At 35.9% G+C, this 16,871-nt stretch overlaps 1 protein-coding gene across 3 annotated transcripts in view; it reads left to right on the top strand.

Annotated features, from left to right (window-relative positions):
• Positions 1-16,871, top strand: part of BIRC6 (baculoviral IAP repeat containing 6) — a 185,713-nt gene that overhangs the window by 42,547 nt on the left and 126,295 nt on the right. For 2 of the 3 annotated variants that reach the window (XM_086743675.1, XM_086743674.1), the window contains exons 12-21: positions 2,369-2,594; positions 6,559-6,719; positions 9,639-9,728; positions 10,916-11,047; positions 11,362-11,540; positions 12,127-12,257; positions 12,882-13,043; positions 13,152-13,283; positions 13,551-13,648; positions 14,594-14,741. In XM_086743675.1, the coding sequence (XP_086599801.1) occupies positions 2,369-2,594; positions 6,559-6,719; positions 9,639-9,728; positions 10,916-11,047; positions 11,362-11,540; positions 12,127-12,257; positions 12,882-13,043; positions 13,152-13,283; positions 13,551-13,648; positions 14,594-14,741 (1,459 nt within the window). Of the gene's footprint in view, positions 1-2,368; positions 2,595-6,558; positions 6,720-9,596; positions 9,729-10,915; positions 11,048-11,361; positions 11,541-12,126; positions 12,258-12,881; positions 13,044-13,151; positions 13,284-13,550; positions 13,649-14,593; positions 14,742-16,871 lie in introns of all 3 variants that reach the window. The other variant, XM_086743673.1, reaches the window with a different exon arrangement.

The raw sequence follows: 16,871 nt of genomic DNA, 5'->3' as shown, positions 1-16,871 counted from the left end.
AATAAAGCAATAAAAAGAATATGAATATCCAGGACATAGATGTGCTTCAATAGATGCATTCCCTGTACAGTAGCTTATTAGAAGATTTAAGTAACTTCCAATCAAATGGTAACTTTGACTAATCTGATGAATCAAATTGATGATCCTTACTGTTTAAGTTCTGCCAGTACTGTAATGGACAATTTTTTTTTTTTTTTTTTCTCTTGTTCTCCTCCCCATCCAGCCTTCAGTATAGCCTTGAATATGGCTTATTGGAACAAGAAAGGAATTTACTTATGTATAGATTTCAAAGTAGCTGTATCTTTAGATTATGCACAAGCTGCAGGTCCTCCTTTAAGTAGTCATATGATACAGAGTGTAGTATTGCTTGGTCTTGGTCTGTAATGGTTTCCGAAGAGTTGCTGGATACACACTAATGATCAGATAAATTGAGTATTGTTTTGCTGTGGCATCAAACTGAGCCACTGAAAGCTGAGAGAGAAGCTTAGTAGTCATAGGAAGCCAGTGCTGAAATGAGCGGGCTGAGGAGAAGAGTTGAAACCAAATGATGATTGAAGAGCTCTTAGTCTCAACCATCTACCTTAAGGATACTAAAGTCAATAATACTGGATTCTTAGCATATAATGTGGAAATGTTTGCTAGGACTGTGCAAACATTTTCGAAGTAATGAAGCTGTCAGCAGATGTATGGATCATAATCAAACGTTGCCCCCAACTTTTACAACATCAGCGTTGCTTCTCTTTTAGACAAAGTACTCAACTGCAGAAAAAAAAACCAAACATTTTCTTCCATTTTTGCCTTAGCATGTTTTTCAGACAGAGACATGGCTCAACAGAAAGCTTTCTGTTCGGGGAAATGAGCTCCTAGGTGGATCTGACTGAGCATAAAGTCATGGTCTATACATCTCGTTCACAGCTGATAGCAGGCAGCCGTGGGGTGTTTTTATGACATCACTGTGTTGTCTGAAACTGTAGCTAAAAGATGCTGTAATCAGAATAGAAACCACACGAACACGCACAAGCCTCTGTCCATATATTGTTCTGCATCTTACTAGCTCTGAGGGAGCCTGTAAGGGGGTAGTATAAATTCAAAAGTCAGCTCTTCATTGTGGAAGTGTTTGTGCCTCTACTGGGATTTCAAATTTCTAATCTCTTCAGCATTTTCCTGCCTTCTAGACTGAAAAGGAGAAATCATAGTTGTTGCAATTAATTTTTTTGCTTGACTGTGGGTGTCTCATCTTGAGCTTCTCCCCTTTTCCGGAAGAATTGTTTGCCTTTGTGCTCTCAAGCTGGAGGATGTAATACTGTTGTAATTCTGGTTTCAACCTGGCTTGCTTTGCAAGACAGTCTCTATGTTCAGACTTCACGGGAGGGGATGGTATTTGTGTTGGTGTATTTAATTATTTTTTTTTTTTACCCCCTGGGCTGGTGACAGAAAGAGTCAGGTAGCAATCTTTCTCCTTTTGAAACCATCGTTTCTTTACAAGTAACAGATTTTGTCCAAAATGCATTTTTAAGAAAAAATGCTCAAAATGTAAGAAAATTGACATCATGCTTGTCTTATTTTCCCTCAGGCATTCAAATTTTTTTTTTATCTCAGGAAACCTGATTATTTTCAGAGTTCCTTTGTAATGTTTCTTTAGGTGCTTTTCTCCCTGGGATATTTTAATTTTCAGCACTTCTTCAATTAATATGCTTGTTTCCTCAGGACAAGACTTGAATATGAAGACAAGAAGACAAAACACTTATCTAAGCTCAGTGTCTTTTAAGTGCATTTCATAAAGCATGTTTGCTTTTAACTTACCTCTCTTTTAAGCTAAACTGGGAGCCTTTGAAAACAATCTAGTATTCCACCATAAAACAAGTTTATATTGATAGGCAGGTGCCAAAATAATGTTTTAAACAGTGATACAAATGCTACAATTGCATAGAAATTCCATATATCTGTTTTCATTAAATGTAAAACTTTCAGGTTTTTTATCTGAGTCAATAGAGACATTAAAAAATGTTTTGATCAACTTTATACAATCCAAGTATAGTGGCTAATTACTTTTTCCTCGTGGTTCTGGTTGAATCCCAGCGAGCATGCTCAGAGCTTTCAGTACTCAGAAAATTTATTCCAAATGAGCTGTCTTCAAAGGATACTGGCTTCAAGGCTAGGGGTTTTTATTGTGTGTGATTTTTTTATTGGTGGTGGTGGTTTTTTGGTCGGTGTGTTGTTTGTTGTTTGTTTTTTTTTTTTTTTAAGAAACCTCATATAACATTTACCTATTTTTTCCTGTAGCAGTTTGGATCTATTTCAAACTGTTTATAGGATGTTCTGGAAAGAAATCTGTATAGTAATTAATGCACGTTTTTTAATTACTCAGGAGTTGATCTTTTGGTGGACCAGCCATTTTCTCTTGAAACACTGACATCCCTAGTGGAACTGACCCGTTTTGAGACCTTGACACCGCGGTTTTCAGCCACTGTCCCTCCCTGTTGGGTCGAAGTCCAGCAAGAGCAGCAGCAAAGGCGGCATCCTCAGCATTTGCACCAGCAGCACCATGGGGATGCAGCTCAGCATACTCGAACTTGGAAGCTACAGACAGACAGGTAGGTAGGGTAACAGTGCAAAAAGAAGCATATGTGCGTTGCTTAACTAGTTTGTATAGCTGCTTTAATCACAAATTTAATGCAATTTAATTGTTTTTAAGTAGTGTGCAAGTTTAAGAATGTGTGCTTTCAAAGATAATAATCCCTATTTGGTAATTTGCGTTATAGGTCTTTGTGAGATTGACAGAGTTGTTTTAGTGGACCTTGAAACAATTGAAAAGTCAAGTTTTGAATTTGTGTATTTTTGTTTGCCAAATATTGCTATTTGATTATATAAATAGGCAAGCACATTTGCCAGAGTTACAGATATTCTTGATTGTTTCTATAAGAGTCTGGTTCACCCTTCTTATGGATACATACATCCTTAGTACGTTTTTAAATCGGAAAATGCAAGCTGCAGGTGCTGGTCTGGCTAATTAGTTGTCCTAAATGAAATCGTATTGTAATTTATTTTAAAATGTGAAGATAGAATACGGATTTATATTGGTTCATGTCAAGTTAAATCTTTATACACGAGACATTTACTTAAGCTGGTATAGAGCCCTAGTTATGCTAAAATTTAGGCAATGTTTTCATGGAAATGAGCTGCACGGACATGGTGTGTGTAGCACTACTTAGTTTCTTACATACAGCGTGAGAACTTGCAATACCTCTGGAGTCCTAAAGACTGGAACAGCAGTATTGCCATGTCCTTAAAGAGTTGCCTTAAACCCACCTGAAGTAGCTTTGTATAGATTTTCTGAAAAATGCTTGAAGAAACAAAGCATAAGTTGTGTTGTGTGTTTTATTAAGGGACATGCATAATAAGGCAATACAAGATCTTTTGGGTCAGGCTGTCGCACATCTGTCCCACTGATGTATAAATTTTTCATAGTAATATACAATCTAAATCGCCATACAGTGGAAACAATGAAATAGCCAGAGGATACCGGGGAGCTAGAGATCATATGTGAGGAAAAGAAGATTGTTGTTTAAATAAGTGAAAGCTGGCATGTGATAATGAAGCATTCCAGGTGGGAAAACTGGTCTGGAATGTAATAGTTGCAAGTATTTCGAGGACTGACACCTAACACAAACTGAATTTGCCTTAATTAAATGCTCATAAGCTGTGGTTAAAAACTTGCAGTGCATTAATAGGCTTTAAAACCTATATTTATCTTGTGGTTTTGCTTTGTGTAAGTAAAATATTCTGTGTGTAAGAAGTGCAAAGGAGGTGGTTCCTTGCAAAATCACCTCCAGTTAAAACTATTGATTATCCAGTGTGTTCAGCAACAGTTGAAAAGTAAAAAGTTACCAATATGAAGATATAAGCGTTGAAGGTAATAGCTGTTAATTGAATGTTTATAGGTGGAACATTAGTTTATGGATATTACTTTCATTAGAGGAAAAGAATTACACCTGCTGCAAAGTAAAAAAGGAATTTAAAGAGGTGAAGTTAAAAGTTTTGATTTAGTACTAGAAATCTTTGACAGCTGCCCATGAAGAAACTTATTAAATTACAGTCACTTTGTTCATAGGATAGAATATGCAATCTTAAGTTTGAGAGCAACAATAGCTCTTAATTAGAAGTTACCTAGGAAGAAACTCTTTGTTTTCTGGATTATTTTGTTAGTCCTTAATAGGAGGTTCCTTTTATCTCCTCTTTGAGTGTCTCATACTGATTACTATCAAGATACACGATTACAGGGTTAGATGGATGAGTAATGCAATTTGATATGGTAATTCTTTTGTTTCTCAAGTAGATAGAAGGAGGTGATCCTTTAAATATATTTTAGGGAATTGCATTATATTACACTTGTGCTCTTTCAATGCCACTTTGTTATTTTAAAAAGGCTGTATAACAAAGAAAACAGAAAAAGCAGAGTCTGGTTTATCTTATGAATTATCTAAATATCAGTATTTCCCATTCAGTGGTAATTTGACTGAAATGTTAGATTGGGTTAATCCTTTTTTTTTTTTTTTTTTAAGTACATGAATTCCTAGGGTGTGTTCATAAAACAGTGACATCTGAGTTTCCTGACTTGTTCTCAAATTTATATAGGAAATATTTGATATATTAATCTTATGGAGACATATTTGAAAATATGTGAAAGAAGGAAGAGCTAGGTCCTGATGCACTTTCTGGTGTTTAGGTTCTGGAAATGGATCTGCAGCTCAAAGTAGTGGAAGATCAAATGTTGATGAGATGTTCTAGAAAAGGAATGAAGTAGTGTGTTGGGAAATATTTTGTATGTGTGTGAATGATAGTATATTTGCATTTAGTACAGTCTTGATTGTGTATTCTTCTTTAAAAAGATGCTATAGATTTAGAAGAGTTTCAAAGGTGAGAAAAGTTGCTAAAAACTTGATTATCAGAGAAAAGTGATATTTAGGATGGATAAGCTAAAATACTGAGAAAGTAATAAAGGAATAAATGAATTTTTTTTCTTCTTTGAAACTTTACACACAAGTAAAGAGGATATGCTTAAACAGAGCTATGAGAAATTTAAAAACTGTGTTCAAAGGGGAGTTTTTCACTCATCACAGAAATAGATTGTGAAGTTCATCACCACAGGTATAAGATCATCTCTTCATTGTTGGATTAATGCAAGACCTTCTTGGAGGATCATTATTCCATGCATTCCTGTTGAGAGATACTCAAAACTTCCTTTGAGGCATGTGCTGCTGAATTCTGTCAAAAATAGGTTTCTGGAGTAGACAAATAACAGTATGCAACATACTTGACTACAAAAGACTACTGCAGACAAACTGATTTATTACTCATTTCTGGTTTTATACCAGATATTTAACTTAAACAAGGTGAGCAGAATATTGCTTAGCCTTTCAGAAGGCTTAGTGCTTTTAATTATCTCATTCAGTCCATGCTTTGTATATGGGATATCTCCGTAAAAAATGCAAAGAATTAAATATAATTGTACCAATCCTTAATATATTTTAAAACTATTTTCTGCACAATACTCGATGTATAGCATATTATGTGATTTAAAATACCTTTTTGTAGTTTAGATATTAGAAAAAGCATCTAACCAATATTTATAGCAGCATACTCGGTTTCTTAGTGTTCTTAGTTATACAATTAAATACTCACAGGCTATTGAAGTTATTGTATTTTTAAAAATTATCTACTGATAAAATGAGAAGATCAGGAAGTCCGGTTATTTTTAAAATGTATACAAATGTGATGATTGATGCGTGATTACTTCTATTTTAATTACTCTTTGGTTTGAACTTTTTTGCAAACCTTAGTGTATCAAACTATGGAACTATAATTGAGGGGTACTTATTATCTCAAGTTTACACTTTCAGTGTAAACCAAGGGTGACTTCAAAAGGGAAATATGACTCATTAAAAGAAAACTGCACCCATTTTGCACAGCACAGGCTTCTGAATGTGCACCTGGTAAGAAGCACTTCTCATCCTATGTAAATTACGAAATGTATTTTAAAAAATAATTTGAAACTAGTATTTTGAGTCTCCTGGATGTGGCTGTTGAACCACTGGAAAGTAACATTGCTTAACACTTAGGAATGGAGAAGACCAACTGAAGAGATTGAGGTAGTTACTATCATGCTTACAAACACTTCACTGACTGGTAGATCCTTTTTTTTGTGATTCTTTTTTTTTCATTCATTTTTTTCTAGAAATTAGTAACTGGTATTTATAGTAATATGGTAACAGTACTGTAATGAAGGTAACAGGGAATCTTTTCATTGCTACTTTTATCTGAACATTGATTTTACCTCTCTTGTTAATTGGATTTTAACGTGTTCCTCACAAAATTAATGTGGTCAACTGCAAGTTGAAAGACTTTTACTTCAGAAATATATGTGGATGTCAGCTAATGCAAAATGAGTTTTTTTCTTGTTAAAGAAAATATGCGTAGATGGGTGCACTGGGTAGTGCTGCCTGTTTGATCTGAATTTTCTCCTAACACTAGGTCATTGTCCTCTTTTTTTGCTGACAGCAACAGCTGGGATGAGCATGTCTTTGAACTGGTTCTACCAAAAGCTTGTATGGTTGGACATGTGGACTTCAAATTTGTTTTGAATTCAAACATCACAAACATTCCCCAGATTCAAGTGACTTTACTGAAAAATAAAGCTCCAGGCTTAGGGAAAGTCAATGGTAAGAAAGAGCTTAAGTTATCTTTCCAGAATATTATTTGTTTTCTCAAAATCATTATTCTCTGCGATGTATATTAGAAGAATGACTTGAAATTGTGTAAATATTTTGGTTTTACTTATTTCTGGTATATTCTGTTTCTCAGAGTCATAATCTGTTTTCACTTACCCTATTTGAATGTAAATTGGGGAAACAAACTGGGTAAACAGTTTCAAAATCCTGGATTTTATACAAATAAAAGTGCATAGCTTAAAAAGGCTGAACTGAATTATTATTCTGTACTGCTTAAATCCTACAGTAATTTAAAAAATATGTACATTTGTAAATCATCTTGGGGATTGACTGATTAAACAAATTATGCTCTCTTCAGTTCTTGATATATTTTTAAAAATACGTGTAAATTATTCCAAGTCACAGGAGGAAATTATTTGCCAGTACCTCTTGGATGCCTAAGAGAAAGTAGCAAGCCTTTTTTTGATGGCAGTAGATAAAACCTGGCTTCCTTGGGAATTCTCTCATCATCTGAGTCACGAACTAAGCTATATGAAAGCTGCAGTATGATTTCACCTTTTGTTCCTTGCAGCTTTGACAGGGTAGACACAAGTTATGAATGCTCTTGCCTTGGGAAGACTCCTGGCTGGACCCTGCATCTTACTAGCTCTGAGAGAGCCTGTGAGGGGGTAGTATAAATTGAAAAGTCAGCTCTTTGATGTGGAAGTGTTTGTGCCTCTGTTGGGATTTTCCTGTGGTGAGAGTATTCATTGCGTGTCCTGCTGCCCTGTCTGCTAGGGATGGGAGGTGTTACACGCAGCACTTCCTTTTGCTGAGACATTGATTGGTTATCTTTATCTGACCACCTCTTTTTGAAAAGCTTCTAGGAACTCAGTATTTCAGAGAAATCTTGCTGTCGGATATTGTTAAATTGACTGTTGGGGAGAACAGTAAGCATGATTATAAAAGCTCTCTCTTTTTTTTTTTTTTCTTTTCCTGGTTTGTTGGTTTTTTTTTTGGAATGCTAAGTAAGAGCACCCCAGTTAAACAAGGGTAACAGAGCTGTAAATTTTCAAAAGGAATACAGGCATACTAAATGTCATTGACTTGCTTTTATACAACTTCTCACTCTGTAGCATCCCCCGGTGTTTAATGAGAAAAAAAAATGTGCTGGAAATGCTCCTTAAAGAAATCTTATAAACTTTATTATCCAATAGTAAAATATTCTAGCATAGTAATGTTCTTGGAGAAAAGCATATTCTTTTAGAATACAGGATGGTTTATGTTTTAACAGAAGTGCTAGCTGTGACTGCAGGACAGCAGCCAACAGGTGTTCTTGCAGGTTCTTTCTGTGTTTAGCACTTGAAGTAAAACCTTAATTTTAACATGTAGCAGAATTTGGTTCTATCAAAGCAAAAAACAGGACAGATAGTCCATGTTGCTCTTCTGAATAGAACTTGCTTTGTTTTCAGCGTTAATTTTAGAATTCAGTCCATTTGCAGATCTGTATCTCAGGGTTAACCTGAAAATCTTCACGTGTGAAACAAAACAGTAGAAGAAATGATAAACTTGTTTCCTTAATATTTCCGTTTGAAATATTGATGAGCAAACAGTTCCATGAGTTGGTAATTCTTTGAAGACATTTGATTGGGCTGTGAAATAGATTGACAGAGCTTTCTGTGGCTACTTTACAGTGCAGCATACTGATCACAGGACATGACAAGAGCTCTTCCAGAAAGTGGCATTTCACTTCCTTACATGCAATGCAGTGGAATTTGCTTTTTTTCTTTTGTGGATGGGGTGGGGAAAGCATGGAGCGGAGGGCCAGGGTATACACAGGCATTCTGGAAAGGGCTGGGGGATGTGAGACGGCATGGGAGGCAATGTTGGCAAGGTCTTTTTTTTTTCTTTTTGATTTTGTAGAGTTGGGGAGCCTCAACTAACCAACATCCTCTCAAATCTTATAGCACTGCAGTTGTTTCCTACCCTTTTAAAATTTCTTGGGTTTTGGAAAAGGACCTTCGTGACATTTGCCTTTTTCCTCTGTGCTATTGTGTGAAGTAATAGGGCACTAATGGTTTCGTTAGAAGGGAAGGCAAACCTAGATAATTTGTATCTCTGCTGGATATTAACCAAAATGTTCCAATCCCAGGGAAAAGTAATACTCAGGATTATTTGTGACTCTTGAAAATGTATTAAATCTTCAGTCTGAAATTCAGTTAACTCCCCACCCCGCCTTCTCTCCCTCCGTAGGGTGAGAAAGTAACTGAAATTTTAGGATGATGAGACCTAAGGAACATCTGTAGGGAAGAGTTTATTCAGTCATTTTCTGTATGATGAGAACCCTGGAACCAGTTAAATGTGTAGTGTGTAATAATGGGAAGGCCAGAGGCATAATTCTTCTGCTTTGGAACTAATGTTTTTGATCTGGCAGTTAATTTGCTGTATATGCTACTTGTTCATTTGCTAGCATGTCCTCTTCATCTATGATTAATGAGAACCATTTAATTAAAAAAAGAGCTGTACTTAAGTATTATCAAAAATTATGTCTGGTGTTCAGCAGGAGCAATCTAGCTATTTTCAGTTTAAATTATCAAATTTTCAATACTGGAGTCTAATTACTTAGGAATAATCTGCAGTTGATTACTAGGAGAAAATAATTTGAGCAATGTTTAAACAAAGCAGGCTGTTCACAGGTCATTCAAATAAATATGTTTTTTTAAACTATTTGCTACAATTTCAGTTGCAATCCTAATGTGAAAAACATGTCTGCATTAGAAATAGCGTTTTGGGTAGAAAGCTGATATATTTGCTATGAAAACTGCTGCTTCTGTTTTCTGTGTGCCTTAAGCAGTGTTTATGAAATCTTGCTAATATTTTTATTTTCAGAAGCAGCAGTAGATAGACAGATCACATTTCCTTTATCTCCAGCTCATAATATTGAAGTGGAGAGAAATGGAAAACAAGGACTAGTTGAATTCAATGAAGAAATGCAGTATATGGATGTAGAGGAACCACAATGTAAGTTTCATTGGTCTTGTTATACTTTGTTTAAAATATGAAGTTGCTTTTTTATTTTTTTAATGATACATTGGAATTTCTCTGCAAAAATTTCTCAGCCATTTAAAATAAAACTTAATTTCTCAGTCCTGTTCAATGTTGCCCGTCTCACTCGTACTAGAGAAAAGTACTGGAGAATTTCGGTGCTTAAAAGCAGATTAGTATTTATTGGAATTTAGAAATAAAGTAGACTGATATGGCACCTTTCTAGCTTAAACTCTTACCCTGTTCCAACAGTATTTTACTTGGTGTCCTTAGAATTTTTCTTTGAATACCTGGCTTTTCTAGAGATTGCTGCTGTAAACAAAGAAAATTAATCAACAGCTAGTAAAGAATTCATAACTAGTCACGTTAACTTTCAGCCATATCAGACTTGCTGTGTCTGTTTTTATAACCTTTTTTGTTAACCAGTGCTCCTCCACAAAATCTGTTAGGCTCTGAAAGGCAATCAGATTGGATCTGAGTGAGGAGAGCTACAGACCAAAAATTGGTAGTCGAAGTGAATCAGTTCCAGAACTATGATTCTTTTTCTTGGTCCTTTCAGTAGTCTTACTCTATACTTTCTTTTCTTTCATGGGATCAGGATTATCTAGAGCATGTCTTTAAAGGTCCCTTCCAACCCAAACCGTTCTGTGATTTTGTGACTCCAAGAAAGGTGTTGCAAAGGACGGAGGAGGGGATCAAAGTGGTGATAAAAGAAAAAGTGCTGGAAGGAAAAGGTGTTTGCTGAGAAGGAAGCAGAAGGTGGTGTGGAGGGTAATTTCAGTGTACCACAGGAGAAACAAATCAGTGTCTTCCCCCACCCCTTCCCAGTTCTGCCCAGCTTCAGAAAAGACCCAGTGAGAGTTGTGGATCAAAATATATTGGTTCATCTTTTTATCAGTTGTGTATTTTGTGGCTCTGAGACTGTCAGCATATATATTTTCAGTTATATTATATGGACAATGACTTGAAAACTGCCATTTACCTTTGTTGATTTCACTGGAAAATGCCTAGAAGTGAAGCTTAAGTAACTGTTTATATGTACAGTTTGTATGTATTTAGTGATCTGTTGGTTTTTTTTTTTTTTCAAAGCTATGCAAATGACCAGATTTTGTGACTTAATGGTGAATAATTCGGGTCCATATTACTCATGGTTTTTTTTTAAGGTCTTAGATTGTGTCCCTTTCTGGAGGAACATAAGGAAGATATACTTTGTGGTCCAGTATGGCTGGCTACTGGACTTGATCTATCAGGACATGCTGGAATGTTGACATTAACAAGTCCAAAGCTTGTTAAAGGTAAACCAGTTTATTATGCTGTTCACATGAAGTACGCGTGTCATACTTCTGTAGAAGTATGAAGAAGCACATGTCATACTTCTGTAGTCAGACTTCAGTTTGTATTTATTTTCACATTGACAAATTTTGCTGTATAACACAGCAAAGAGTTACCTTTTCAAACTGATGCTAAAGTACTGTAATTAATGTAGTTGAGTTCTGCTTGTACGCTGCATCTATGAGGTTGAAATCTGTTTACAACTTGCCCTAGTAAACTATGCAAATTCTCTCCCTGCCCAACTCCATCCCTGTCCCCTTTTTTCTCCCACTTTCAGGCATGGCTGGTGGGAAGTACCGCTCATTTCTAATTCATGTTAAAGCAGTGAATGACAGAGGAACAGAAGAAATCTGCAATGGTGGCATTAGACCAGTTGTTAGAATACCATCTCTAAAACCTCAGACTAACAAGGGCCATTCCCTTGCTTCATTGTTGGCAAAAGTTGCAGCAGGCAAGGTAACGAATAGCCAAGAAAGATATCTGTGTTAAAGTTGTAGAATTGGTATGATTTGTGTAATTTGAAACTGAAACAGCTGTTAGGAGAAGTAAGATCAGTTAAAAATTTGCTTTTTTTGAAGAGTTGACACTATGTTAACCAGGAATCAGAGTTCAACATCTCTAAGTTGTTTCGTCTGTGCAAATTTAGTTGAAAAGGTCTGTTCTGCCATTGCCCTATTCTGAGCACTCGTTTTTGAAACTTCTGTTTCTGTAAGTGTTTTCAGTACCTGATACACCTCGTTCTCTTATGAAGATTTGTATATGTGTGTATTTTACTGATGTGATTGTTGTAGTTGTGAGATTGGATGATGTGATGTACATCTTGTGGGAATTATTAGAGTGGGTAAGACATAAAAAGTTACAGAACATTGTTAAATTTGATGTTCTGTGTTAAAGCAATTAGTGAATAAAAGTAGTCCATTTTCGTACAAGGCTCAAGCTGAGTGAGAACTTGAGCATTTCACTGAACAAGGTATACAAATGAAGCAGTCAAAACCAAAGTAATTTATGAAACCTTTTTTTTTTCCCCAAAAAAAAAAATCAGGAAAAGCCATCTAGCAAAATTGAAGCCAGTAATTCTTCAAGAAAATCAGATAATCTGAGAGGCTGTGACTTACTTCAAGAAGTCTCTGTAACAATTCGAAGATTTAAAAAAACTTCCATTTCAAAGGAAAGGTTAGTAGATGTTTTTTTTAAGTCTAAAAAAATATGAACCACCGTTTCAAGTTGTTATTTCACAAATGTATTTTATATGGAAAATCCTGTAAACTGTGAGTTCGAGGACACTGTGCTGTGCCAGTCATGGTAGAATAACACCATGCATGAAATTGTATGTTGGGTGACTTTTGCCTGACTTTAAAAGGCAAATGTAAATACGTTTTCTTGGTAAATGAGATTAATTATTTGGACAGATTTTTTTTAGAGGAAGCATCTTTCCATTCTATTTCCACATGTCTTGTTTCTCACAGCAGAGAGTATATTATTTGTCAAAAAGTTTAGAATCAAATTTAATTAACGAATTGTTACTCAAAATACCGATTAGTCTCTGTAGATTGATACTACAGACCTAAATACAAATACAGTATTTAATTTGTGTTACCAACTGCCACCCCACGATGGTGGCACTAGCTTTAGTGGGCTTGAAGAGGTCAAACAGGCTGCAAAGACTAGATTCACATTCATCTAGGCATCTTTTTTTTCACCAGTCCTAAGACAGGATACAAAGTTGGAGGGACATTTTGATGGGAGAATGGCCATATTGGATAATTCTGGTTTTTGTTTCCCTCCCCTCCTCCCTAGAGTTCAACGATGTGCCATGTTACAGTTTTCAGAGTTCCATGAGAAGCTGCTTACCACTCTTTGCAGGAAGACAGATGATGGTCTGACTACAGAACACGCTCAGAGTCTTGTACTAGACACGCTTTGTTGGCTGGCAGGAGTGTATTCAAATGGACCTGGCAGGTAAGAGAGAAATGGTATTCAAATTTAGCATGGCTATTTCGCAGTATCAGCTCTGTAAAATAATAAAGTTTTGTATGACTCTTTAAAGTATGCAACTTGTTTTTACAGCTCGAAGGAAGGAAACGACAGCTTGCTTTCTAAAACACGTAAATGTGTCTCTGATATAATACGTGTTTGCTTCTTTGAAGCTGGGCGGAGCATAGCTCACAAATGTGCACGATTTCTTGCCCTATGCATCAGGTCAGTGCTAATTATTTATATATATTTCTATATATTTCTATTTTATATATTTGGGGGTTTTGCGTGCAGTCTGAATTGTATATACATTTGGTATTGTTTAACATTGAAATTATAAAGAAACAAGATCTGGAAGATCTTCTGTTAAGGAAAAATGTGTTAGGATATGACTGCAAAGAACATCAGGCTTTCAACTTCATCTTCTGGAGGAGATTTCATGTTTCATTCGTACTTCATTAAAAGTTAAAGTGTTTGTGTGTTTCTTTGTAGCAATGGCAGGTGTGACCCAAGTCAGCAGGGGTTTGGATCAGTTCTTCTAAAAGCTTTACTTGACAATATGCCTCTTTTGCCTGCTGCTGCAACAGGTGGTATGTATACTGTGTTTCTTAGCATAAAAATACCCAGTGCATTTGTTGTTTGGCATGTTTGTTGGACTTTCTTGTGAGATAAGAATTAGTTAATTGTTCAGTGGGTACAAACAACTACTTGGAGTGGTCTGGTCAGGTGGTATCCAAGTATAAAGTATGCATTTGTAGATGATGAAATTTTAAGCAAATTAGCTTGCTTAAAACAGAGTGCTAAGGCACTGACATTTTTGGGAGAGCTCAATTAAGTTTTGCAAGAATTTTCAAAGGTGTTGAGCAACCACAGATTCTGTTGGCATAAGTGAGAGTCAAGATTGTCTTCAACAAGGAGTCTTGCAGGAAAATCAGTTGGCAGTCCAACATGCTTGTTACGCTACCACTCAGGTAGAAACATTTAAGAAGCTGCTATTGAGTGTATGGAATGTGCGGGGAGAGGAGGATGAGAAACTTGAAGTTTGTGTTTCCATAGAGAACCACTGCACTCTGGTCCCAGAACTGATCTATAAGGAAAGAGCGCCTCCAGCAAAAATGGAATAAGGAGACAGGAGCCAAAAACAGAGGATAAGGGGAGAAGAAGAGTTGAATCTAGAATAGAACTTGGCTCGGAAGGGATTGGAACCCCTAGCTTATCACCTTAGTGTATCAAGAGCATTTTGATTGTTGTGCTTAGTAGAAGCAGTGAGCAGAAACTATGAAAGTCGTATGTGCAAAGCTGTCTCTTGGGAACCTTTTTTTTCTTCAGTTATGAATTAGCTGATAAGAGAATTTGAAGTACTTGTGGAAACTAATGATTACAGAATGATTCTAACTTGAAGTCTCAAAAAAGAGGAGGGGGAGAATGCTTCCTAGTCTGTGTTCAGTAACCATTAGGTACTTCATTGATTATGTTTCGTGGAAAACTCACATCATGTCTCACTTGAAATTAATTTTTTTTTTTTTTTTGTGCAGGATCTGTGTATTGGTATTTTGTATTACTGAATTATGTAAAGGATGAAGATTTGGCAGGATGCAGTACAGCTTGCGCGTCGTTGCTGACTGCTGTGTCCCGACAGTTGCAGGATCGCCTAACACCTATGGAAGCATTACTTCAAACAAGGTACTAAGAAATGTGGTTGTTGTAAACTTAATAAAGACAAACATACAGGCTGTCTAACGCCATCCTCTGGTGTTCTGAAAAATGTTGGCTGTTTAAAAAAAGATACATTTTGCAGACGTTGCTTACTTTTTTCCCTTCCCTCTCCCTGAGTCATATTTTATCATATCTATGTGCATTTGTTTTTCAAAGTTTCTAGTATTGTTTTTTTTCTTTTTGGTCATTGTTCCCAGGTACAATAGCATAACTTTTGGTACTCAAATAAGAGCAGATGTCTACTTAAAGGATCCACACGTTTGTTGTCTTAAGGCAGAGTAGTACGTTTTACTATCATATGCCACAATAAAGCAAGAAGAACTTGTAAGGATAAGGCGAGATGGATGTGTTATGTGACTTGTAGTTTAGAGAACAACAACAACAAAAAAAAGGTGTTTCAGAATATTTTAGGCTGTCCTACAACAAAGCAGGTTGGTTTGTCTCTAGCAAATCTGACTAATTTCTTCAGCCTGTTGTTGAAAGCACCTGATTAAAGTAGTGGTGGAATTTAATTATTCTAAATATTGTAAGCTAATGCATGGCTTAATTATTCTTATCATTAAAACTTGAACTGTGTCCTTTTGCGTATGTCTAACCTGAATTCTCGCAGCTAAAGCCTTTTAACGTTTGTGTCCTGTCCACCTTGGCAATAAAGAGCAGATTATTTAATTCTTAACAAATTTTGGATACCTAGAGGGTCTTTGTATCTTGATCGTACTCTTCAGATCTGTAGGCATTCTTAAAGAATTTCCTTGAGCTGTTTTCTTTCGTCCTCATCTTCCTTGAATTGTAGTACACAAAATTGTGAACTTTATTCCAGTTGAGATCTCTGCTGAGTGAAGTAGAAGAGGTATTTCACATAGTTTATGTTCATTACTGTACAGATGAATAGGGTTATGTTTTTTAATGCGACATTGTTGATTCATTAATTATTTTGTGTTGATTTAACTTCTGTATCCTTCTCTGAAGAGTGTTGCTAATGCAGATTAAAACTATGAACTTGATCATTCCTGCTGAAGCATCAGCAAAAGTCACTGTGCTTTCTGAAATAAATCTGGGTTGGGCAGAATATATTTATCTCTCCATAATACATTCAAATTGTGATCCTGTTCTACAAAGCTCTTGTAACCCATTTTTAATTTTTATCACTTGCTTACTTAATAAATGAAACTTTTCGCATAAATCGTGCAAGTAATCAGTGTTAATGCTGAGCTGACCTAATTTATTGAGTTTGTAAATCTGAGGTCTAAAAGAGGCTGTGAAGGTACCCTACTGAATTTTGTCTGACGATTTTTGTGTATTTCAGTAACTACTTTACAGTAGGATGTTGTCTTGCTTTGTTTAAGAAAAAAGATCATGCAGCAAACACAAGTTTTGCTAGATGTGCAGCCTGCACTGTTTCTGTGTAGTACATGCTTGTAGAGAGCAACCTAGATTCATCTGGTGTGTGTTGTTTCTAGTATAAAGTTGGCGCCTTAAACTTGCTGCCTTGTAGGTGCTTATAAGTAAGTTGGTTGGGGAATGTATGTGAAATAGGTTGATCTGTAATTCTCAGATTGTCTTTCTTTTTTTTCTTTTTTTTTTTGTTTAAGATCAGTAGCAATTATGCAATTACTGCCCTTTTGCGTAACATGATTTTCTCAGTAGTGACAGTCTTGGTATTGTGTTGCAAAAAACACTGAGCCAACGTGGAAGCATTTTAACATTCAGTGGAGTCTAGAACCTGTTATACCTCGTTGCTGGTATTGTAGTATTTGTGTAGATATTTATCCTTTTCATCAAATTTATCCTACTTCATCAAAAAATACATTTATAATACTCCAGCCTTCTCAGCATTACCTGTTGTGGGCTTACCTCACCTGCTAAAGAACAGAGAAGCCTCTCAGAGGCAGAGGGCAAAGGGAGTGGAGGAACTTCCTGCTGCTGCTGGTGTGTTCATGGAAATATTTTGTATTTGTTCTGGCTCTTGCCTGAAGTGTTACATGTTTCTCACTTCTGTACCTTCACAGATTTTTTCTATTCTTGCTTGTAATTTGGCTCAATTTCCTTTTTTTTTTTTTCCTCCTGTCAGTTGCTGGTAATAGGTATTGGTATGAA

Source organism: Chlamydotis macqueenii, chromosome 3 (assembly GCF_036417535.1).
Source record: "Chlamydotis macqueenii isolate bChlMac1 chromosome 3, bChlMac1.mat, whole genome shotgun sequence".
In the NCBI taxonomy this organism is placed as follows: domain Eukaryota; kingdom Metazoa; phylum Chordata; class Aves; order Otidiformes; family Otididae; genus Chlamydotis; species Chlamydotis macqueenii.
This window is presented reverse-complemented; position numbering and strand designations above follow the sequence as displayed.